We start from the raw sequence: 25,627 nt of genomic DNA on the forward strand, positions 1-25,627 counted from the left end.
AGACATGTGTGAATGATGTGTGAATGCTGATACTGGATTCGTCAAGATCATGCTACTTCAGAAAAATTAATTACCTACCACTTCTTTAAAACAATTAGGAATTTAAACAGAAATTCAAATGTGTATATATATGTATTTTATAGATATATAGGGTTAAAGAAATTTTTAATGAAATTTAAAATTAAAAAAAATTTTAAAACAATTTTGGAAGTAACTTTTTGCTATTACTTTTAATTTTGTGACAGTATGGCATGACATAAGATGTTTCAAAAAAAAAATATTCAAGAAAAACATTTCAGGGGGCACCTGGCTGGCTCAGTTGCAAGAGCATGAGACTCCTGATCTCAGGGTTCTGAGTTCAAGCCCCATGTTGGGTGTAGAGATTACTTAAAAATAAATAAATGGGGCGCCTGGGTGGCTCAGTCGGTTGAGCGTCCGACTTCAGCTCAGGTCACAATCTTGTGGTCCGTGAGTTCGAGCCCCGCGTCGGGCTCTGGGCCGGCCCAGAGCCTGGAGCCTGCTTCCGATTCTGTGTCTCCCTCTCTCTCTGACCCTCCCCCGTTCATGCTCTGTCTCTCTCTGTCTCAAAAATAAATAAATGTTAAAAAAAAAATTAAAAAAATAAATAAATAAACAAACGAACTTAAAGAAAGAAAAACATTTTTGCATAATTTCCCTGGAACTGGCTTTGGAATGTGTACTAGTCTACTTTAACTTTTACATTAATAACTGCCCATCCTTACTAAAATAAAGTACAATCATCAACATTCAGCATATCTCTCTCCTTCGTTTGTAAACAGGAAATGCCTTTCTGAAACTTTCTAAACCTTAATTTTCTCTTCAACATGATGAATGTATAAAAGGTCATCTATCTCAAACCGTTTCAAAGACCATAATGCAATAAAGTCATAACTTTTCCTTTCTTGATTCTCAAGAAGAAACTTACTACAAATTGAGAATTATGAAAGCAAAGACTTCCTTGAAACAGGCAAACTGAACATAATTCTAAGACTGAAAATTAGTTTTCATTAAAGAAAATGTCTGCTACTTAAAAAACTGGCATCTAATCTTTAGGATCTTCTGAACTAATTACTAACGTTTAGGGTAAAAACAAATTGGTCAGCTACTGGCAGTGACAACTATTTTAAGCCACCTTATAAAATGAAAGATAAGTGAGGATTTATTTTCACTGAATCCCCTGGGTGGGTGGGTGGGGGTGGGGGGATTCCATCCTCTATAATTCCAGCAGAAAGGCAAACTTGTTATTGTAAACAAGCAGCAATAACATGCACACTAGTACAAGTATTTCCTCCCACCAACCTAAAATATATAAATTAGGTGCGCCTAGGTGGCTTAGTTGGTTAAGCAGTCAGACTTCAGCTCAGGTCATGATCTCACAGTTCGTGAGTTTGAGCCCCACATTGGGCTCTGTGCTGACAGCTCAGACCCTGGAGCCTAACTCAGAAACTGTGTCTCCCCCTCTCTCTCTGCTCCTCCCCCACTCGTGTTCTGTCTCTCTCAAAAATGAATAAACGTTAAAAAAATATATATATATAAATTAATTTGCAACATTATTTCTTGATCTAAAGTTCTGTTAATTGCACAATCTGATAACTGACTCATCTTTTTTTTATTTTTTTTATTTTTTTTTTATTATTTTTTTTTATTTAAAATTTTTTTTTTTTTAACGTTTATTTATTTTTGAGACAGAGAGAGACAGAGCATGAACGGGGGAGGGGCAGAGAGAGAGGGAGACACAGAATCGGAAGCAGGCTCCAGGCTCTGAGCTGTCAGCCCAGAGCCCGACGCGGGGCTCGAACTCACGGACCGCGAGATCGTGACCTGAGCTGAAGTCGGACGCTTAACCGACTGAGCCACCCAGGCGCCCCCTGACTCATCTTAATGTCACTAAAATTATGATATAATCACACAATAACCAAGACAATATAAACATGTTTACAAATTTATAGTACTCTTCATACAAAGAACTAAAAACAAACATAACACAACTCACCTTCATTGGGAGATGTTTTCAACCTGCTGCAAATTCCATAGACATCTCCATAGCTTTCCTGTATTTTTCGTAATGCATCTGTAGACCTGAGCTCCATGAGAGCCCGCAGCTCCGCGAGCGTAATTCCAAAGTCTCCATCATGATTAGCTTCCTTCAAAGAGTTTTTTACTCCACTATATGCAACTGAGTTGTTTGCCATGTCGCCCATTACAAGTATTATTTATTAGGAGGAAAATGTTTCCCAAAAGACTCTAATTTTCACTTGATGTATTTCCAAGTTGAAAATTTTTTAAATATGAAAATCTTTCTTAAACCAAACACTCATTGTAGGACTTTCTAGAGCAGCATCAGCAGCATTTCCCAGAGAAGTATCTTGACCTTTGGCCCATGACTAGTTTCTTCATATCAATCATGAGATGTACATATCTGTAAGAAAATATTTAAAAGTTAATAAAATCTATCTTTTACAGCATTATGCATATAAGCATATTTTCTAAATGTCATCAGGTAACTAATGAAAAACATCATAAAAATATTTTTAACTGTGGTCTCATGCGTGTCAAGTTTTTGCATGACAAAAATCAAAGTATAACCACTAAATAAAATTGTATTTCAAGATATTAGATCCCATCGTTATTAAATGAAACTGCATTTCACATGACTGAATTTTATGTTTCCATTCAGTATTATGGTTATTAATAGTTATCATTAAGCACTTACATTCCAAGCACTATTTCTTTAAGTTCATTCCATTTAATCATCACAATGTAATCCCACGAGGTGTTATTAACTCCTTATTCTACTGAGAAGAGTAAGCCTCAGAGAATTTGAGGAGTTTCTGCACACCTAACAAATGCCTAAAACAGATGAGCTGTGATGTCTCCAACCCATGTTCCTTCTAATACACGGACCATTCTCTCCAAACCTTTCATACAAAATAGACCTTGAAAGGGCACAAAGCACAACAAACACCCCACTGTGCTTTCCTGCAATTTTCCTTGGCCACTCTGTGACACCACCATCTTTTGTCTTCCTAAAACTATCTTCCACCATGATTTGTCACATGTCACCATTCTCCATTCTTCCCTTGACCCGCCATCCAAAGAAATGCTCTACCCATGAGTCACTCTTTATTATTACTCTGGTTTTTTTTGCTGGCCTTTAGTATTATCTAAAATTACCGTGCTTGTTTGTCAGGTTTGCCCATTAGTACATCCTGGGTATCAAGAACAGTGCCAGGCACATGGCAGACATTCAGTAAGTGTTTAAGCAATAAATGGATGCATTAGGGGGCACCTGGGTGGCTCAGCTGGTTAAGTATCTCACTTTAGCTCAGGTCATGATCTCATAGTTTGTGAGTTCGGGCCCTGTGTCGGGCTGTGTGCTGACAGCTCAGAGCCTGGACCCTGCTTCAGATTCTGTGTCTTCCTCTCTCTCTGCTCCTCCCCAACTCACGCTCTCTCTCTCAAAAATAAACATTAAAAAAACTTAAAAAATAAATGGATGCATTACTTAAATTTTCCTCATAATAATTTCAAGTTCTCCTTGTACTCTAAACTACCCAAAGATGAGTGTTCAACTTTTAATCTCCATCCATGTCCTTTAATCACCTCAACCTTAACATGACCAACAATGCATTCATCTTATTCCCTAAATAGGTAACTCCCTTCCTCAGTCAACCATTATTCTAATCACCTGGGCTTGGATTCCTAAGTCATCTTTGATTCCATTCACTTCAGCTTCAATCAGTCACTGAGTTAATTCTTCCTTTGAAAAACCCGTTTTACATAACCTTTTTCTTTCTCATCATCAAGTCCCTCCTCCACAAATTATAATCACTACCCTGTAAGTTCTCTCTCATTCTAATATTCCTTTTATCCAACTGCATGCTCTTTGCTGCCACCTTTTTTTTTTTTTTGAAAGTAGGCTTCATACCCAGTGCAGAGCCCAATGAGAAGCCCAATGCAGGGCTTGAACTCACAACTGTGAGATCAAGACCTGAGCTGAGATCAAGAGTCAGACACATAACTAAGCCACCCAGGTGCCCCAACTGCTACAGTTAGTTTTTGAAACAGTTTTCATGCCATTATATCTAAACTTACAGGGTGAAAATACAGCTCTACTGCTTATGCCTGTTTGGCACTCAAACCTAAGCTTTATTTTATCTATTCAGTCTCTCTCCCTCCCCAAGTACCCACTCTTCAATATTTAATAAATAAGATGTTCAGTGATTGGGAACTAGAAAAGATTACTGGCAAGCACAATTAATCTTCATTTATTAAGCTGTTATGAGAATGTTTGTAATGGTATGTGGTTCTCATAGTTCAATATGCATCCAGATGCCTGGGCCTCAACTCCACAGTTTAGATTCAGTAGGATTAGGGTAGGCTCCATCATTTGCCTTTTTTTTTTTTTTTTTTTTTTTTTTTAATATTTTTTAAAGTTTATTGTATTTATTTTGAGAGAGAGACAGAGAGACAGAGAGACAGAGACAGAGAATCCCAGGCAGAGCTTGAACTCAGGAACTGTGAGATCATGACCTGAGCCGAAATCAAGAGTCGGATGCTTAACTGACTGAGCCACACAGGTGTCCGTTCAACATTTGCCTTTCTAACAATTCCTAGGTGATACAGATGCTGTCAGTCCATGCAGCACACTGTGAGAACCAGTGGACAGAATGGGTTAAAAACTTTGAAATTCATACCAGCTGGTTGAGGAAAATTTCCTTGCCTTGGGTTAAATGTGCAAGGATGTGATAGCTATAGATTCTATAAGACAAATTCTTTCATTGCCTGCTTCCTCCCACTTCACAAATCCTCCCTGTTTGCCCAATTATTACCAATTTTACTCATCTCCTAGGAAAAGTGGTTCCCTCCTACTCACACATCAATTATTATAATAACTCAACCCCAAAATCTAGAGAGGGTGGTTTTTTGATAATATCCCTGAGTTTCCAACCCAAATTTGCTGGCATCTGAATTATTATGCTAATCCTAAATAAATTATTATTTGTTCAAGAGATAAATTCCTAACGAAGTCTCTGTGTCGGAGGCATCTATGTCATCAGTCCTCTGGTTTCCTCCACAAAGAGGAATTTTCCTCAACAGTGGCTTCCTACCCCATCAATTACCACTGAGGTAAAACAAGCTGCCTGACAGATTTTCCAAAAGTAACTAGGCAGATGTGGTTTCTTCACCTTTCTGCCTTCTTTTGAAAGCCAGATGTCTGCAGAACTCATACACATCGGTCTGAGTTAGTAGGGTAGGGACAGACCCCCCGATTAAAAAAAACCAACTACTGTTCAAAGTTGCTGGGGTGGGGTAAATAACTGTGCCTGTAGTTTGGGGTTCAACATTAGAGCTTCCCTGTTGTCACACAAAAAACAAATCCTCCATTTCAGCTTCTGTCAATATTAAAACTAATATTTTTACTCCTATGTGTCAGTCGTTGCCTTTGCTCTTGACAGAATGCAAAAACGGGAGAAATGAGTGTTAAAGGGTTCTGTTCCATTTCTCAACAATAAGGGGACATATCAGAGCTAGGATCTGAATTTCTGTTTGTGACTCAAAAGCCATGCTCCCTTCCCTACAATGCCTCTACTTTAGGTCTTCACATTTATTAGATTCAAATAGAAATTGTCATAGGTCAAAAAACAGCCAAGTGTACCAGTTTATATAATAAAATCAGAATTCAAGACACTACAGTGGGTATTTGTTATTTGCCAGCTCAGCATCCTTTCCCCCACTTTTCAGCAATAGTCCCACTTTTGTTTAGGGATCTGCCCTTCCCCGACTCTCAGTGTAGTCTCATGAGGTTCCATCCCACATCCAAACATTCCCCTGGCCATAATAACTGGTTCAGGAATGCTCATATGACCCAACAAAGGCCAAGAGGGCAAGGAGGCTTCTGCTGTGACTCTGGGGCAGAGACTTGTCTCTTCTTACTGAACTTAAATCTGACATGGCAAAAACCTCTGTGACTGGATCCAGAAGGGAAGGAAAGACAGAGAGGGAGGAAAGGAGAGAGGAAAGGAATGTGCCTGTCAGTGCTGGATCACTTGAGCCCCTTGGTCAATCCATGTCTCAAATCTGTTCTATCCCTGGATTTTTTTAGTAATTTGTCAGTAAGTTCCCTACCGAGGTTGAATTTTCTATCACTCTGCAAACCACATAGCTTTGTTAAATACATGATTACCAATTATATCCAGTCCCCCTACTGTTTAAAGAAGTCCAGGCAAAAGCACCAAATGCAAAATGAGCCACTTTCCAAAAGAGGGCAATTTGTAACTACCTACAAGTTATATCATCAGGATGTTGTGTATTTCGGGATCTACTATAGCCTTCTCCACTATTTTCCTTTCTATCCACTTTCATTCCTCCATTCACTGAACTAGCGGACAAAAGTGCTTAGAACAATAAAGTTTTGTTGTTTATTCACTACAAAATGACAAGAGGGGGCACACTATTTGAGATCATGATACAACAGAAAGTAGATCTGTTTTGCTTTTCTGTGTTGTCTAAAAGATTCTGATCTTCCATTTGAAAAATTTACGAAGAAATCCTGTTATGTGGAAGCTGAGGCCCTAACAAGGGGGAGTTTTAAAGAAAACACACAGCTACTCTATGGGGGCCTACTGGCCTCCATAACCTATCCCTGATCCCCAGATGACCTCTCTAGCCAAATTACTATTGGTAGTCTTTGAGGGATTATGAAAAAAGACAGAGGTAGTTTAAGACTGGAGTTAGGCAAAAACAGTTACAGTCTTCAAAAAGCAGGATAAGATGGAATCCAAATGACACATGAGCTTTACTATGAATAAGCAGGGCCCTCAAAAGACCAAAACATGACTTGAAGTCCTAGCAATGAGTGGAGCTCGTAATTAATCACTAATTGCAATTTCAATTCCTTCTTTCACAAGAACCCTTAACTTACAGAGATCATGAAATGGTTGTATGGACGTTATCTAGACTCAACAATGAAAACCACAAAGACTGCATATCAGAAAAACTCAAAAACAGGCAAACAGTTAAGTAAATTGTGGGATGAAATATGAAGCTGGAGCTTCATTTCAGAGCTCTAAAAAGGATTATTATTATTATTATTATATTATATTATTACATAGTAACATGAAATTCTTGCAGACCAAGTATAAAATATGTGCTCCTGAAGTGTATTAGAACAAAGATGGACAACCTGGAAGACATTACTGGGTTCCTCATTCCTGACTTCTAAACTATTGTTGGTGATTTACAAACACAGTATTTCTGTTTCTCCAGTCTATAGATGGCTTGAAGCTAGGTGAGCCAGCAAATGTTTGATGACAGAATCAGGATCCAGAAAGGTAGGAATGAGAAGATATATTTAATTGTTACAAAATGCACTAACTTGATGTTAGTTAACACGAGGTAAGTGCTTCCACTGGGCCCCAAAGCGAATATGTTCTTAGGCAGCAATGACAGGACTCTAACATCAATAAAGTTAGGAAACAGACTTATTCTGCTTTGCCTTGGACATACACACCAATAATATTACTGGCTCATCTATAAAATATAGATACAAAAACAGTACCCATCTCTTTAAATGTGTTAATATATGGAAAACTATTTGAACTTAGCCTGGAACACAGTTAATGGTAAACACGTTAGCTATTTTTATCGTTAAGAATGTTTGCAGATATATTCTACAGAGAATATCCCCGCTCTCCTCAAATGAGAAGGGCTGCTGAGCCATTTCAGATGAGGAATGTTTGAAGGAATAAGATTTCTAAACCTAAAGGAAAAGATTCTATTTTTTTAATTAAAAAAATTTTTTTAAACATTTATTCATTTTTGAGAGACAGAGACAGTGTGAGAGGGGGAGGGGCAGAGAGAGGGAGACACAGAATCTGAAGCAGGCTCCAGGCTCCGAGCTGTCAGCACAGAGCCTGATGCGGGGCTCGAACCCACGAACCGTGAGATCATGACCTGAGCCAAAGTTGGATACTTAACCAACTGAGTCACCAAGGAGCCCCAGGAAAAGAGGATTCTGATGATAGTCCAATATAGAAGAAACTCTGTTATACAGATAAAACATATGGTGACTCAATGTATCAAAAAGACTGATGAATGACAGAAAGAGAGGCACCAACTTTTATTTGTATTATACATAACAGGCCCACTAGACTTTGCACTGGTATGGTATGAACAATAATAATAATCATAAACAATCTTTAATAATAAAGAGAACACTGAAGAGTCAAGAAACTAGTGCATTTAAGAAATGGAGGAAACTTAGTCTAGGGGACGAACGACCTCTGATGGCAAACTTCAAACATTTGAAATTTTATAGTGTAGAAAGTGACTAGATATATGTTGTGGAGTACTGGAGGACAAAACTAGAATGTAAACAGAGTAAGCTACAGACGAGTAGTTTTTGGCTACACAAGGTAGAACTCTTGTAACAAGTTATCCAAAACTGGAATAGGTCTATAACAGTTAATTTTACGGCAACTTGACTGGATCACAGGGCGCTCCGATATCTGGTTAAACATTACTTCTGTGTGTACCTACGAGGGTGTTTCTGAATGAGATTAGCATTTGAATAGGCAGACTAAATAAAGCAGACTGCCCTCCCCAGGGTGGGTGGGCATCCCAATTCAGACAGGGCCTGAAATAGAACACAACTTGAAGAGGGACTTCGGAACACCTCTCAGCCTTCGTGCTCTGGCTGAGACATCCATCTCCCACCCCCAGACAGAAAATTACACCACTGGCTTTCCAGGGTCTTTGGTTTGAAGAAGGCAGATTGTGGGACTTCTCAGCCTCCATAAATGCCTGAGAAAATTCCTCATAATAAATCACTCTACGTATATATTTCCAATTGGTTCTGTTTCTCTGGAGGACCCTAGTAAAGGGCCCCTAGGTCAGTGAGAACTCTCTCAGAGGCCTGGCGTTGATCAAGCAAGATACTAAAAGAATGTACGGTTAGAGTGCTCAATACCTAAAGACAGCCCATGCCCTTTTTGTGACAACTCTTATCTTTAAAATTCCAATCCTGTTTTAATTTTTAAAAATGTTTTGAGAGAAAGCACACACACACACACACACACACACACTCTCACACACACACACGTATGCACAAGCAGGGGAAGGGCAGAAAGAAAGAGGGAGAGAGAGAATCTCAAGCAGGGTTTGCACTGTCAGCACAGAGCCCTACACGGGGCTTGAACCGTGAGATCACGACTCGAGCAGAAATCAAGAGTTGGACGCTTAACAGAATGAGCCACCCAGGTGCCCCTGAAACGCCATTCCTATTTTAAAAGGTAACTCCACTGGTCTAATGCACTGAGCATGTTCTATACACATACACAACTGACTTCCTGTCAGCATCTCATTCTCCACTGACTCTGTTCAGCTTTTAAAAATCAAGACTCCATTTATGCAAGATTACTTCAAAGACAACAAACCCCAGACAAAAAAAGTATTCTTTCTTGTACATGATGTATGAAAGATCATGTACATACATTCAAATTAGATTTGGATATCTAATTTGAATATCTATCTGCTAATTGTGGTCATAAGCCTAGAAAAGTCATTTGATTAATTTCAATTCCAAATTTAAACAAATTGGTTATAAATCAAAAGTAATTTGTTAGAAGCCAATCCTTTTGTTTAAACTTTCATTAGTCTCTTTAAATGTCCACTGAATCAACTACAGATTCTCAAGTAATCTTGATTTTTTTATATCACCCCAAATTCAGAATGAAATTTCAAAACATAAATATTTGTACTCCTCAATCTTACTCTTCAATTTTCTAATACTTGTAGATTTTGTAACTATTCAGCACATGAAGTTACTTTTGATTTCATATACTCTTTCCCCAAAATATTCAGTTTTCTTAAGGTATCTACACTGAAACAGCTCAATAAATGTCTTTGGGATATGCTGAAATAACTTAAGGGTTTAGGTCAAATTTGTATTTCCTAGCTCTAGCTCTAATATATGTCTCATTAAATTTTTAAAAGTACAAAATTAGTATCCACAAAGGTTTTTAATCTATGACTGGCTTTATAGGAACACAAATTATGGATCTGAGGCTTAAAAAAAAAAAAAGCTGGGGGTGCCTGGGTAGCTCAGTCAGTTAAGCACCGACTGATGATTTCACTTAAGGTCATGATCGCGCAGTTGTGGGATCCAGTCCCAGTAGGGCTTTGTGCTGACAGCGTGGAGCCTGCTTGGGATTCTCTCTCTCCCTCTCTGCCTCTCTCTCATTCTCTCACTCTTAAAATAAACATTTAAAATAAATAAAAATGGTTTAAAAGTTGAAGCTAAAGATAGATTTTCGCTCATTTAATAAGAGAATAATTGTTTAAAAGTTTCTAAGTCAAAATAAAATACTAACCACAAACAAATTTTAAAAGGCCATCATTCTGTTAAAAAAAAAAATGGTTACAAAGGAATCATAGAATTTAATAGCTGAAAGGGATGTTGATCAAATCCAATTGCTCATTTTATACCCGTAGAAACCAAACACACCCATAATCTTCTACTTCCAAAAAGAATAAAAATGCTTATAATAAAAGCAAGCAAGCATTGAATACTCACAAAATCATTTAAAGAAAAAAAAAGAGTGAATGACCAAAATTAAATCACAGGATGAATCATAACAATGTACAGGTTGTAAAGAGGCTACTCCATGGAAATAGCTGGCATTTATTGTGCTTCAAAGTGGATACTGACACCCTAGCTGTTAGACACAACATTTGACTGACAAAAAGCTAAAAAATTGCTTTTGACTGCAGTCTTTCAAAAAGAGTACTCACGAATCTTCATTTTCTTAAGTTTCTTTTTTTCTTTTAACATAAAAATTAATCCATCCTCCTTTGTAGACAAGTAGTTGTGAGAAGAGGGATAACCAGGTTTGATAGCTGTTTCTCACTGTGGCTGCTATTGGTGTTTTCTTGTCAGTGCTAGCTCACCAATGAAGAAATCCAGCCTGGCCCGCACCGCTCCATTAGATAATAGGAGTGATCTTGTGTCCTAGGGACAACCTAAAACTTGCCACTTTGAATGCCCCTCTGGAAGGCTGGATAGTAGGACTACTATATAACTAAGTGTAAATTTAGACCCATTATACTTAAATTTATATAAAGGCAAAAACCCTGCCTTTTTCATCTTTAATCTCCCATATCTTACCAAGAGGTACCTATGATCATTCAAAATATAGTCACTTTGCAGGGGAAAAAACAAAAAACAAAAGAAAAGCTTATACCTGATTCACATCCTACAAATACAAAGTCCTCCAACAATTAAAACAATTTTTAAGAAGAAATGATAAAAATGTGCTGTAAACTGAAATAATGTGTAATATCAGATTAATGGTAGAAAGAAGATGCTTTATCCATAAGATGCATATCAAAGAGCAGAAACTTCAAGATCAAGAATGGTCACGTTTCTTTTACAGTTTTGTTATGCTCAGAGTGTTTTAATGAAATAACGTGAGCATAACAAAACTGTAGGGACCAAGGACCAACTGTAAGAACCAAGGGATAACTCAATTTTAATATTCTTTGAACTCACACTTTTCATTTTTTAAGGCTCAAAAGAAAGCACACACACTGCATGAAGGAACATAAAGACTATAAAGCTTGTTTAGAAAAGTAATTTATATCAGGTGAGTAAAGAATGATACATATAAACAAGATTAAATTTACCAAACATGATTTCAGTTTTATAGAACTGATAAAAGCAGAAAATAAACATTGTCTACAATGTCTGATTTATTGGTCTCACAGGATTCATAAATACCATCACTGTGTCTGAGTTGACTAAAATTAGTCTCACTCCCCTCAGTAAATTACTTACCATCTACTAGACTCTTCCAGAGGCAGAGACTAAGTACAATACTTTGAAGGGCAAGTTACAGCTGCTGTCAGTGATAAATTCAGCAGGACCACTTTCGCAAATCTCTCAGGGTGGGCAACAAGTAGATTAGAATAGAGGAGGCACTAATTTGTTCTTCTCTTATAGCTTTTATTGCACAGCTGCAATGATTTGTTTACCTCTCTGTCTTCCCCAATGAACTGGGAACTCAAGGCAGGATTTGTGGCATTTAATTTTAACCCCCAGCACTGTCTGGAATACTATAGATGCTCCATATTTATTGAATAGAAATGTTCCTGTTTGAAACTTAAGCTAAAAATCAATTTGGAAAACTGGTTTTACAACTGTAAACAAAGACATTTTAAATAGAGCAAAAGAAAACCTCATAACCCTGTGTTTAAAATAATATGCGAGGCACATAGGGAGTTAAGAGTAGGTCATAGTATTCAAGGAATATTCACGCCACCTTGATATATAAGATATACAAGCTTAACTTTCCTTTAAATCCTTTCACATAATATTAAAAAGTACTTAAGATTTTCAAATGAACTATACAATGACTGCTACATAACAATGGTTTTTAACCAGGGTCCTATATCCTTGAGGCTATGAAAAGTAATAATGCTGAGTTTCAATATTTCATAAACCCTGGAGTAACTGATACATTTACTTGAGAAATCATTTGTTAGGATTACCCATACTAAATTAAAATTATACCAAATCAATATGGTAGTAAGGTTAGCAACTAGTTCTAAATAAAACATAAAAAAATCACCCAGTTGGGGCCAATGGATAACAAAATCCTGAACTCCATACCGAACGTCATCTTTTCTGAAATTTGCTATTTCTACTTCATCTCCAATGCACAGATCAACCCATTCCAGGTTAGCTGCTTCTGTGCTACATCAAAACTACTCTTCGAGGTGACCACTGACTCCTCTTGTTCTAAATCTAAAGAGCATATTTAGTCCTTCTTATCTAACCTACTGACAACCTTTGCCACTGCTAACCACTCCCTCACTCCTGAAATGTTCCGTTGCCTTAATTTCTCTGATGCTCCATTTCTGTTCCCACCACACTGCCATCTCTGGCTGCTTGTTTTCGTTTTCCACTGCTTGTTCCTATTCTTGAACAATTGTCAAGGGAGTCAGTGGGGAGGGGTTGGGTGGCACTGTAAGCCTGACCACAATTGCTTTCATCTGTTTTTAGTGAGAGCATGAGATCAGTTTATAGATAATAGTTAAAATTTATTTGCATGTGCATTTACAAGGTTTATTTTTTTTCTGTCTCTCTCATATTTGGAACCTCACAATTCAATTAAAATGATAAAACCACACTATAACCTTCTGGCTCAAAGTGTGAATAAAATCACCTCGTTTCCTTTTCCTAGCCTGAAACACAGCTCCTATTCCCCACAGCCTTTAGTTTATAAAGAAATATGTCAGCCCAAAGAAGAGATTCTATAAATTGATGATTCATCCCCCCTCCCCAGGGCTGTAAGACAACTACTCTTGCTTTTGATGGCACAGATTGTTTATGCCAACAAAGTACTTAATTAAGCAGAGTATGTGATAAAATTTTAATGTGAATGATCCCAAACACAGATATCTTGAAGATCACTATAGGTATTTTTGCTTTATGGTCAAGTCAGCTGGAATCCTCTTATTCCAAACACTGATGATATACCCCCTATCTCTTAAAAAGTTGTTCTAATTTGCAATACTGATGATACCCATATATCTTAAAAGGCTGTTCTAATTTTGCAAAGTTGTACTTGATATAGTCAAAAAACACAATCCTTCTGAATGTACCACAGCTTGGTCACACACTGGATTATTAAAAGCATTTATATACTAATTCTACATATTTCAGATCAGTCATTCTCAAACTTCAGCATGCATCATAACCACATGAAGGGCTCCTTAAAAGAGGATCACTGGACCCCACCTGCACAGTTTCAATTCACTAGTAGATCTGGGGTAAGGAGCAAGAATTTACATTTCTAACAGCTTCTCAGGCGAAGGTGATGCCTGATGCTGCCTGCTACTGATCTCTGGAGAGGCACTATTGTAGATCACTGTGCCCTGAACTTCGAATGTTGGATTATCACCTTAGTCCAAAATTCCCTGACGATAATATAAGCAAATTACTCATGGTTCCTCATTATGCGATTCTCAATTTGCATGAATAATTGAAAGCAGATCATTTCTAAAAATATTCTGTGAGCTGTTATTTTAAATTGCCTTGATTTTAATACCAAGTATATTGATATGCAAACACTGAAAATAATTTTTCATTCAAAGAAATAGAGACTCATACTGTTTCATTTGAACAAATGTAAAATGACTTTAAACACCTAGAAGTATTAAATTTTAAGGAATTTAACAGAGAACTATAATTTAGATACCTACCTTCTCCTGCTGTTCCCCCAAATAAACTAGACTTTGTTTTGTCCTATTCTATTGTTCTATCTAGGCACTTCAGGAACTCTCATCCTAAGAGGAACAGTTTGCTAGTAAAAGGTAAGCCTTCGAAAAGCTCAAAATTAAGGAAAGTTAATTTTATATAATCCTGTACAGCTTACCACCAAATGTAAGAACATATTATATCTCTAGTTATACATGAGAACGAAATGTTCTATCATTTTCTAGTTTCACTGGTTTTGAGAATTTGAACTATAGTCAAGGAAGAGATTTCTAAATTAAAACACTGTTTTTCCCCCTTCTGTTCAGGAGCAAGAAGGCAATATGAACACTTGAATGTCACACCAGCTGCTCCATCAGCCTACTCAGTCCTTACGAGCTTCTATCCTGTCAGTTCACAAGAACCTACACTTAAATGCTTAAGGAAACAGGATGCTCATTATGTCACGAACAAGCTCACAAAAATAAAGTTGGCAATATTTAGGGAGGCAGAACTCTTATCTGTAAATTTAACATGAGCTTTCTGTTTTCTTAATTAAAAACTGTAAATTTCAAGGAGTTTTAATCCCAATATTTAAACAACTGAATGCAGAAATAAGGAGAGACAACACTTTCCCATTTCTTTATCTTCTTTTTCTTTATTTACACGGTTTGACGGCTGGTGGTTTTTTGCAATTTCCAGCTGTAGTTACTAAAGAACAGCACAGTAAATCAATACCCACTTTTGCAACACATTCAAAGACTCTGGCTGAAAAATAAGGTAAGCGGTATTTTAAGAGGATGTTAGGCAAGAATCTGTCTTAGAGTTAATTCACCAAAGTGCAAAGAATAATGGAAAGCAGGGGATGTGTTGAACCATAACCACTCCATCCTACCTTGCTGATGATCCTTCAAACTGGTTTCACACTTCCTGACCTTCATTCCAAGGCTTTGATTTGTACTCTGACTGCTATTCAAGGGTAGAGCCACACATGAAAAGTCATCTTCATGTGGACAGTTTTATTTTCAGGACTTCTCCAAAACAACTGATCTCTACTCTCCTCATTTACATGGAACCTCCTGTACACATTCTGGCCTCCATGCTCAAAGGCAGTCAAGACCTCTTCTGATCATACCTGCTTCCCTAAAAAAGTCAACTTCCCAATAGCCAGGGACTCCAGTGTTGCTCTCATGTCTCACTTGCTCTTGTATTCTCCCGCTACACCCATCCGGCTCATTAGCTACCCCTGAATAGATATACCGTCTGGCTGAGCAATGCTGGTTACAACTTTTAAAACTGAGTTCTCAGGTCCACTGGAGACGTATTTTTCTCCGTTGTATATGATCCACTGACACATATGTCTCCCTAGCATGTTCCTCTTTCTATTCCAAGTCTCCCAAATCACTCCAGCTCTTGTCTCTATGCAGGCTACGAGAAGTCTACTCCAACACTTTACTTCCTTGATTGTCATTGCAAGCCACTGCCACCACTTCACACAGATTCCTTCACTTAGCTTAACCAATATTCAGATGCATTCTACCACACGGAAGACTGTTCCCTCCTCACCCCCCAACCCCTATCCCCAAATAAGCCTCTCCTGGATTCTGTTAATCAAACAAGTTGTCCTTCCCCACTCCACCTTCTTACCACACCTCTTTATAAGATCTATCCTTATCCTTCTCACCATGAACCCTGGCAAACTGGGTCCATCCTCACATTCCTGAGCTGGCTGCCTGTGGTAAGATTTGATCTCTGGCTTTCTCTCAGTCTTCATCTTCCTATACACCTTTGTGTCATTTGACAGTACTCTTCCCTCTTGTCCATTCTGTTGCTTACTTTGTTCTTCCCGGCACTTCAGAAATCCTCCTCAACCCACATTCCTTGGCTTTGTTTTTGTTTTCCTAAGATGGCTAGATGGAAGACTGGTCTTTCTTGGGCAGAAAATTTAGGGCAGATCTCATCTGCTTCTGGCTCAAGTCTGGCCATTAGGCCAGTGCTATCAGATGGGGCCACAATGGTGGGCTGATGTCTTAGGATGCAGGAGGCTCAAGCCACGGCAATTTGGAAGAGACAACTCCTCCCTGGGACCTGTCTTATATGACAAGGCCAAGGGCAGGGCGCTCACTGTGCCACAGAGGTTCATCTAGCCCACTGCCTGTGACATCCTCACTTATTAACCTGCCTGTTGTCTCACCAGGAGGGGACTCCTCCTGGCAGGAACTGGGTGAGGACTTTTTACTTTGGGATGTTCAGTGCCCCAAACAGAGCCTGGCATGGACAACACACCCAGTGAATGACTGTAGACCAGAACTACACCAAAGTTGGGTGTGAAATTCTCAGAGACTGTAGTTAGTTGAGATGTTGAGAAGGAAGAAAAAGGCTGTTCTTGCTGCCATAACCAAATACCACAGACTGGCTGGCTTAAGCAACAGAAATTTATTTATTTTTTCTTTAATATTTATTTAAGCAATCTCTACACCCAATGTGGGACTCGAACTCACAACCCCAAGATCAAGAGTCACACTCCTTTGGACTGAGCCAATCAGGCATCCCCAGAAATTGATTTCTCGCAGTTCTAGAGCCTACGAAGTCCAAGATCAAGGTGCCAGCAATTTGGTTGCTGGTGGAGAACCAATCCTCTTCCTGGCTGTGGACAGCTGTTTTCTTGCTATGTTCTCAACAGTGTCTTCTGAGCCTCAGTACAGGACTGGGCTCACTTTTAGGGGCTTGTCTTGCTGTGACTTGCTGGGATAGGGCGGGAGGGAGGGGGGCTGTACATCACCTCTCTGTGCCTCAGTTTCCTGTCCTCTCTTTTTATTCCTTCTTGTTGTGCCTTGATCTTTCTCTCCGCTGAAATGGGAGTGCTCTGGTCCTTCTGGATTCTGGAGTGAAGGTCAGCTGGGGGCCCACACCTACCTGGGGTGGTTAGGGGAGGAGCTGCACGTGACCAAAGACCAGATTCTCTCACTTTTCAGGGGGAGTTTTCTGACTGTGGGTGCAGCATGGGCAGAGACTCCCCTGGCTCTCCTGGTGGGGTCAGGGGCTAGGCTCCCCACTAAGCTGGGGGGTCCTGTGCCAGTGTCAGTCCATTGCTCTGACACTAAGGTCCTGTTCCCAGGTGTCCCTCCTTGGCTTTTTTAATCACTACTATACTCTAAGTGAGGTTATCATGCAGGGATCCATGTGCAGACCTCTTTTCCCTCGTGGCAGCTGATACCACAGCATGACCCACATCTAAGGTCTTGATCAAGCTCCAGGGCCATGTTTTCAACTGTTAACACACAACTCCATTTGAATATCTTACAGCACAAACTCAACCATCAATATTAAACTTATCACAGTCACTCCTAAACCTGTTGTTGTTCTCTGAAGTTCCTATCAGTCCCAAATATGTCAGTAAGCCCTATGTCCAACGCTCCTTCTTCAAGGAGTTTACAGACTAAATGAGGGATAAAGACAAGTATACAAGCAAGTCCAATTAAGTGTTAGAGAGCTCATCATAAAAAAAAGTGGTGAACGCACAAAGGATAAAGTGTTAAATGAATATGTGGCTTCAAGAAAGGCTTCACTGTCTAGGACACATCTAAACTGAGGCAGACTGGGGCCTGAGTGGGAAGGAGATCAAAACACAGAGATGTGTCTGATAGCTGATATAACTGAGCACAGGACAACAAGGAGGCAGCAAAAGTGAGTGCTGATACTGTGATTAAAAAAAACAGTATCAGGGGCGCCTGGGTGGCGCAGTCGGTTAAGCGTCCGACTTCAGCCAGGTCACGATCTCGCGGTCCGTGAGTTCGAGCCCCGCGTCGGGCTCTGGGCTGACAGCTCGGAGCCTGGAGCCTGTTTCCGATTCTGTGTCTCCCTCTCTCTCTGCCCCTCCCCCGTTCATGCTCTGTCTCTCTCTGTCCCAAAAATAAATAAAAAACGTTGAAAAAAAAAAAATTTAAAAAAAAAAAAAAATAAAAAAAAAAAACAGTATCAGGGTGCCTGGGTGGCTCAGTTCGTTGAGCGTCTGACTTTGGCTGACTTTGAATCAGGTCATGATTCACGGGTTCATGAGTTCAAGCCCTCCATCGGACTCACTGCTATCAGTGCAGAACCCACTTCGGATCCTCTGTCCCCCCCTCTCTCTCTCTCAAAAATAAATAGACATATATTAAAAAAAATCTATTTTGTACCTCTGGAGGGCTTCTTGAAATTCAATCTTCTTTCCTCAAATACAATGTAAGCTTCTTGAGGACAGGAGCCACAATCTGTGCTTTTTTTATAGCTCTTACAGAAGTGAGTAATAAATTACTTAACAGTTCACTTGTATAAAAATGGATAACAGTAAAGCTGACATTGTGAAAAGATAAATGTAATTAAAGTCCTCAAGTTCCTCTAACAGAAAACAGAAATAAAGTCAACAGGCACACACATAAAAAGAAAATAACTGAAACTTCAGGTTAATATAGCACTGAGAGGGGGAAAACACAGTTTTCAGAAGGTCCTGACTTCCTAATTCTTTCTGATAACTTTTGAATACACATGATTTAAATCACCTCATAAAACTAATGAGAGATATGCATCATCTTTTGAGTCGGTCAGAACACGTTTGATTTCCTTTCGTAGCAATCACGGCAAATAAAACGAAGGGACGAGGGAGGGAGAGATCAGAAGGAAGTACTTTCAAGGCAGTGACAGATCCCGGGCACCTTGCAGCCTGTGAGCATCTTCCTTCTGCAGAGCTCTTCAACAGAGGACGTGTGGATGGGGACAGCTTCAGCATGGCTGTCTTTACCAAATCTGCAAACTTCCTCTCTTCCGTTTGTTTGAGTACTGCTCTCACACTCCCCACCTCCTTTTTCTTTGGACAAGTTTCAAATAGCAGTCTCTTACTGCCGTTTTCCCTAATGAATTTTCCCTAATAAAAGCTGGCCTCTTCCCTTTGCCTTTCTATGAACTTCTCCTTCAAGGAACAGTTAAAATGCCCTCTCTCTCCTGATCCCATTACATGAAATTAGTCTGTGTGTTTCTATCTACATCTGTAGTCTTTTTGAGACACTATAACATTCAGTATGTACTACTATAATTATTTGTATGCACAGCTTTCTACTGTGCATACAGTCGACTTGTGCATACAGTCGATTCAGCTTGACTGAACTGTAAGCTCTGAGGGCAGGATGGTCTTGCCCATTTCTGTATCTCCTGATGACCACTAGAGCAACAGCACCTTGCCATGGAAAGTACCCCTACAGGATAACTCAATTGAACTGGAGCACACAACACAATGCACTGAAGACAGTGGTCCTTTAGTAAGGCCCATCATGGGTGCCAGCAAATGAGAACCTCAATTCTAGAGAAGCAGAGACTCTGCCATCAAGAAGATGCCCAGCTCACCACCATACAGTAGGTACTCAGCAGGTCCATAACATCTAAGCTTTTCATCCCAGCACTTTCCTGCACTGGCTGAGTGACTCTGGATAATTTACTCCATGTTTCAGCTTCCTCGTTTGTAAAATGGGGATAATATCTATCTCCTAATTGGTGTAGAGATTTAAATGAGTTAATATATGAATTATTTAAAACTCATCCCCATTTCTTAGTGCCTGGCACTTAATAGTAAACATTCAATAGACTATAACTATTTAATTGTTATAATTAGCAGTAAGAGATTTTAAATTAGTTTCCAATAAACTGTCATATTTAGCACACATTATATAATACTTATGTTAGCCTACCGACAAGAAGACACATAATACATATTTGTTAAATAAGTGAAAACCTTTAATTCAGTATTTCAATGTGATGTCCTTATATATAATGACACCTAACAGTATTTAAGAATTAAAAACCAAGAGGGCTGTATCACACAGCCAGAATTTTGTAACAGCTGATCTACAAACCAGATTGGTTGACTTTAAAAAAGGACAGGGGAGTGACACCCTAGAGAGAAAAGGGTTTTCTTCTTAAAATTAAAATTAGATGATTAACTACTGAAGATTCTTAAAAACTTGAAAATAACAGTTAAGAAAACTAAACACCAACCTGGAAAAACTCTTTTTGACACAAGCTTCATGGGGAAAACACATAAATATATCTATCCAATTATTATAACCACTTAGAATTCACATACTATAAATAGACATGAACCAGAAAATAAGAGGGAAAATGAGCTAATCTGTCAGATTATTTTCTTTCCTAAATGCTTTGGCTGTTATTTAAGAATATAAAACTGAAGAATTTCCCTTCAACTGTTAGGCATTCTGACTTTGATCTGTCAGCATTATATTGAAGTTCCAGTGCAACAAAAGAATTTACCAACTATGGTTTTGACCCATAATATCCACACCAACTTTTTTAAGTTAATGGCTATGATCTAGAATATCATGTACAGAAGTATACTAAGCAGCAAACGTTGGTTTAATAATCTTAATAACTTTAAGAAGGAACTATGTAGGGGCTCCTGGGTGGTTCAGTTGGTTGAGCGTCCAACTCTTTTTTAAATAAATTTTTTTAATGTTTATTTATTTCTGAGACAGAGAGAGACAGAGCACGAGTGAGGGAGGGGCAAAGAGAGTAGGAGACACAGAATCCGAAGCAGGCTCCAGGCTCTGAGCTGTCAGCACAGAGCCTGATGTGGGGCTTGAATTCACAAACGGTGAGATCATGACCTGAGCCAAAGTCAGTGGTTCAACCGACTGAGCCACCCAGGCACCACGAGTGTCCAACTCTTGATTTCAGCTCAGGTTGCGATCCCAAGGTTGTGGGATTGAGCCCCACGTCAGTCTATGATTCCCACGCAAAGCCCATCAGAGAGAGAGACAGGGAAATCCGAGTCCCCTGTCTTGCAGCTATGGAGGCTCCTCAGACCCGCTCCTCCCATCCCAGGACACCAGGCAGACCCAACCCTGGTGGGAAAGGCTGTCTCCAGCTCAGCACTGCACACGTGGGCTCCAAATGCTTCTCCAAATCCTGCAGTTTCACATGAAGCAAGAGAGGAGAAACTCAGAACACAAACTGACAGCGAGAAGACAAGAAAACCCAAGCAGCTGTACATACACACTGTCACTTTCCACTTTTCACACTCAGCATGGAACCTGTTTGAAATTCTCTCTCTCCCTCTCTGTCCCTCCCCTGCTCGTCTGCACACATGCTCTCTCTAAAATAAAATAAATAAAAGTAAATAAAAATTCACTATGTAACTATCGATCAAGGAAGTACAAATGATCATGCATACCTTCAATGTTGACCTGGGGGAAAAAAAAAATATGAAACTAAATGTAAAGAGAAGAGGAAAAATGACACACTACACAAAAGCATACATGCAATAATATAAGAACTTTCTCTGAACTTGATCACAAGAAAAGGGGCATAACGGTTCAGCCCTTTGCATTTAAAGGAAATGCTTCAGCACTTGTCAACAGACTTAGCCTCTCATAATAGGAACTGTTGGAACCATCTGGGAGGAATTAAATTTTAAAACTAGTATATTAGATTAAGCCATATGAGACTGCTATTTTTATAGATGAAAACCAGCAGAGTATCAGCAGTTTCATATGGTTCATCCTAATATAATTGATTGAGCTGAGCATCTACAGCAAGCATCCTACAAAGAGCAAAATGGAACCCAAGACTCAAGATCTGACATAAGCTAGACAGAATGAGTCAATTTAACCTAATGGAGGAAGAATACAAACACATAACAGTCAGAAATGGACTGGTCAACCAGGAAAGCACAGGAAAAGGACAATCATTAGAACAGAAAAAGAAAACGTGGCCTTGCTCATTAAGCACAGTTTAGGAGAGACAGTATTCTAAGCCAATATTGTTTGTATACTGTGAAGAATTGTAACACTGATATTAGTTATCAGAGGTAAAGAGGAGAACGGCAGTGCCAGGTACTGAGCTAAGAAATTTACAATACACTCTACCTAATCCTCCCAACATCTTCTAAACAAGGTACTATTACTACCCCCAACTGCCAGATGAAGTAATTGGTCTTTGAAAGTCAGACTTAAGAAAGTCTGACTCCATTATACATTCCAAACAGGCTACACCCCTGGTTCTACCTATATGGTTTCCTATGTGGCAAATCTGTGTCAGAGAAGGGAATGTGCTAGCCAGGACTTAAGAGTCTGTGTCCCAAGGCAGATTTTGTTTTGCTTTACTGTAAGTTAAATAAATTGACATTGTGATTTTTGTATCAATCTCATGAACTTTAATAATACGAGCCTGACCCCAAAATCAATTATAAAAGAGTTCAGATGAACCAGGTTTCAAACCCTGAAAATCTTACTCTTGCCATCTACTAAGGGATGCAATCCCCATCCTGGGAGGGCCCTTTGGGGGACAGCCAATCCTCATTCTCCCAAGAGAGGAGATACCTCAACATCATCAATAGCAGTCTCTTCCTTTTTGGAATCTCTAGAGTACAAAGAACGAAGGGACAAGAGTCTATTCCTGCCTCCACTCTGAGCACATTTAATACAGAGCAAATCACTTCTCTCATTCCTCAGTCTCCTTTTTCTTATGTATAAACAGAGGAGTTAAGATCTTATTCCTTTCTTACCTAATATCTATGGCTGCCTATCCCATGAAACACTGTTCTCTTGCCTTCCATGTAAAATTCCTAGTTTTAGATCTCTAGCTCTGAGCATTCCTTTGGTCTCTGACTGGCTCTGTCATCTACTTTCTGCATCTATACCCATCCCAGCAAAATCAGGGGTCCCCTACTCTTATCTCACAGTACTCACAGTTATGACTTCAGATTTGTATTTACAAACATGACTTGTATCCTCATTATCTGGCTACTGTGGATTATACAGAATCCCATATGATGTTTATATATACTTGGGGTACTGAAAAGCTGTGCCTTTATCTGAAAGACCCACATGCAATTCAACAGTCTTAGGGTCAGGATTACAACCGGTTACTAGTATTTTCTTTTCCAAGTTTTGTCTCCTGTTTCCACTCAGTGTGCCTACAAAACTATACTTGCAAGCCTCATTTCTCTCTCATCTCCAAAACCTTGATGGTAATTTAATTTTTAGTTATAACCTCAAGTTTAAACCTCAAAACTCCATTCCTATTACCAAACGCCAAATTCCTCTAAACCAGACTTTTCCAAACTGGTGTCTTAGAGAAAGCTAATTTATAGTATGTTAATGGCTATGATGTGAAAAGGTCAGCACAGTACATAGGTTTCTTTAGTCAGACTTTTCATAGCCTTGCACATTTGTGAATTTACAAGAGGGAAATATTATATGTAGCATTTCCTGAACTTATTTTTAACTACTCTTTTTTTTTTTTTTTCCATGGAGCACCTATTAATATCTCCTGGAACCAGTGTTTCACAGAATACTTTGGGAAACACTGTTCTGCTCTTTCCTGTTTCAAACTGTCAACCACATAAGCTCAAAAACACCTTTGATTTCTCACTCTCTCCTCAATATCCAATTAGTAGCTAAACACCTTTTCTTTCCTAATGTTATCATATTTATCCTTTCTATTCCCTCTGCAAAACTGAATTTCAGACTGTCATATATGTAATATATCATGTCTATAAAATAAATATTAGATAATGTTGCTATCAATCCCTTAAGGCTGCCATGAGGATTAAAAAAAAGAATGAATGTAATAACTTCTTGCATAACGTGTCTTTCATAAGCATCCAACATATCTCCCTAAAAGTTAGTTGGTATTTGTTCTTTACTATGGTAAAGTTTAATTCAAAGCTTAAGGAAAGCCATCTCCACGATAAGGGCAGAGCTGGCCTTATATGTATTAGCCATGATTGGGAACTTTTCTTAAAAAGTTTTCATTTAAGGGGCGCCTGGGTGGCTCAGTCGGTAGAGCGTCTGACCTCTACTCAGGTCATGATCTCACAGCTCGTGAGTTCGAGCCCCGCGTCCGGGCTCTGTGCTGACAGCTCAGAGCCTGAAGTCTGCTTCGGATTCTGTGTCTCCCGCTCTCTCTCTGCCCCTCCCCCACTCACATTCTGTCTCTGTTTCTCTCAAAAATAAGTAAACATAAAAAAATTTTTTTTAAGTTTTCATTTAAATTCCAGTTAATATACAGTGTAATATCAGTTTCAGGTGTATAATACAGTGATTCAACAGCTCTATACAACACCTGGTGCTAATTGCAAGTTCACTCCTAAATCCCCATCATCTATTTCACCCATCCCCCCCACCTCCCCTCTGGTAACCATCACATTATTTTCTACAGTTAAGAGTCTGTTTGGGGCGCCTGGGTGGCGCAGTCGGTTAAGCGTCCGAGTTCAGCCAGGTCACGATCTCGCGGTCCGTGAGTTCGAGCCCCGCGTCGGGCTCTGGGCTGATGGCTCGGAGCCTGGAGCCTGTTTCCGATTCTGTGTCTCCCTCTCTCTCTGACCCTCCCCCGTTCATGCTCTGTCTCTCTCTGTCCCAAAAGTAAATAAAAAACCTTGAAAAAAAAAATTAAAAAAAAAAAAAAAAAAAAAGAGTCTGTTTCTTGGTTTGCGTCTTTTTTTTTTTCCATTTGCTTGTTTGTTGCTTAAGTTCCACATATGAGTGAAATCATACAGTATTTGTCTTTCTCTGACTTATTTCACTTAGCATAAATGACTGGGAACTTTCAAATAAGGTAAGTAAGAAATGCAAATAATATGAATATAGCATGAGTAACGATAGTGACACATACCTAGCTAGCACTGAGTCACCATCCCCTTCAAAATATAACCAGGAAGTACATAGGTAACAGCTTATACCTTTCTCAGTTATTCAAGCATGTAAAGTTGGGTTTTTCTAATTCTGTACCTATAAACTGCATACCTCCTCATGGAGCCCACGTTTCAGAAAGGTGAAGAACATTATTCAAGTATGTTTATATTTGTAATCCCTTGCCGAAATTAGCATGAAAATAACAGGCATTCTTACAAGGTTTCCTCATTCAAGGTGTACTCAAGGAATAGGTGTTGAGGACGCAGAAGAGAACAAGACAGAATCATCCCTGTCTCCCCAGAACACATTCTTCTGGAGGAAATATATACGAAACTATAATTGTACAATTATTTAATTACAATTGTGGTAAGTATGCATCAGTTGATTCTTTTTTAACCTTTGGTTATTCATAATTTGGTAGCAAGGAGAAAAAAACATGGGCATTAAGCTCATACAGGGTTCCAAACTTCATGTATCATTAGAACATTTCAGAATTGGCCAGGAAAATGCAAAATGAACATTAGGTTATTTGGGGGAAGACAAGGAAGGCCAAGGCTGGGTGGGGAGATCTCTGGCCACAAGGTAGGAATAAGTAAGTACATTCTTTGAAATTGTACCTGACAGCAAAAACACAAGTACTACCTCTGTGGCTTGATGCCAAATGTAA

At 39.0% G+C, this 25,627-nt stretch overlaps 1 protein-coding gene across 5 annotated transcripts in view; it reads right to left on the reverse strand.

The window, feature by feature from the left end:
• ATP2B1 (ATPase plasma membrane Ca2+ transporting 1) overlaps positions 1-25,627 on the reverse strand; it is a 132,147-nt gene that overhangs the window by 69,937 nt on the left and 36,583 nt on the right. For all 5 annotated transcript variants that reach the window (XM_060656803.3, XM_060656800.3, XM_060656804.3 and 2 more), the window contains exon 2: positions 2,015-2,440. In XM_060656803.3, coding sequence (XP_060512786.1) covers positions 2,015-2,222 — 208 coding nt within the window. In that variant the 5' untranslated portion in view covers positions 2,223-2,440. The remainder of the gene's footprint in view (positions 1-2,014; positions 2,441-25,627) is intronic.

The sequence above is a fragment of the Panthera onca genome, chromosome B4, assembly GCF_046562875.1.
Source record: "Panthera onca isolate mPanOnc1 chromosome B4, mPanOnc1 haplotype 2, whole genome shotgun sequence".
Classification (NCBI taxonomy): Eukaryota; Metazoa; Chordata; class Mammalia; order Carnivora; family Felidae; genus Panthera; species Panthera onca.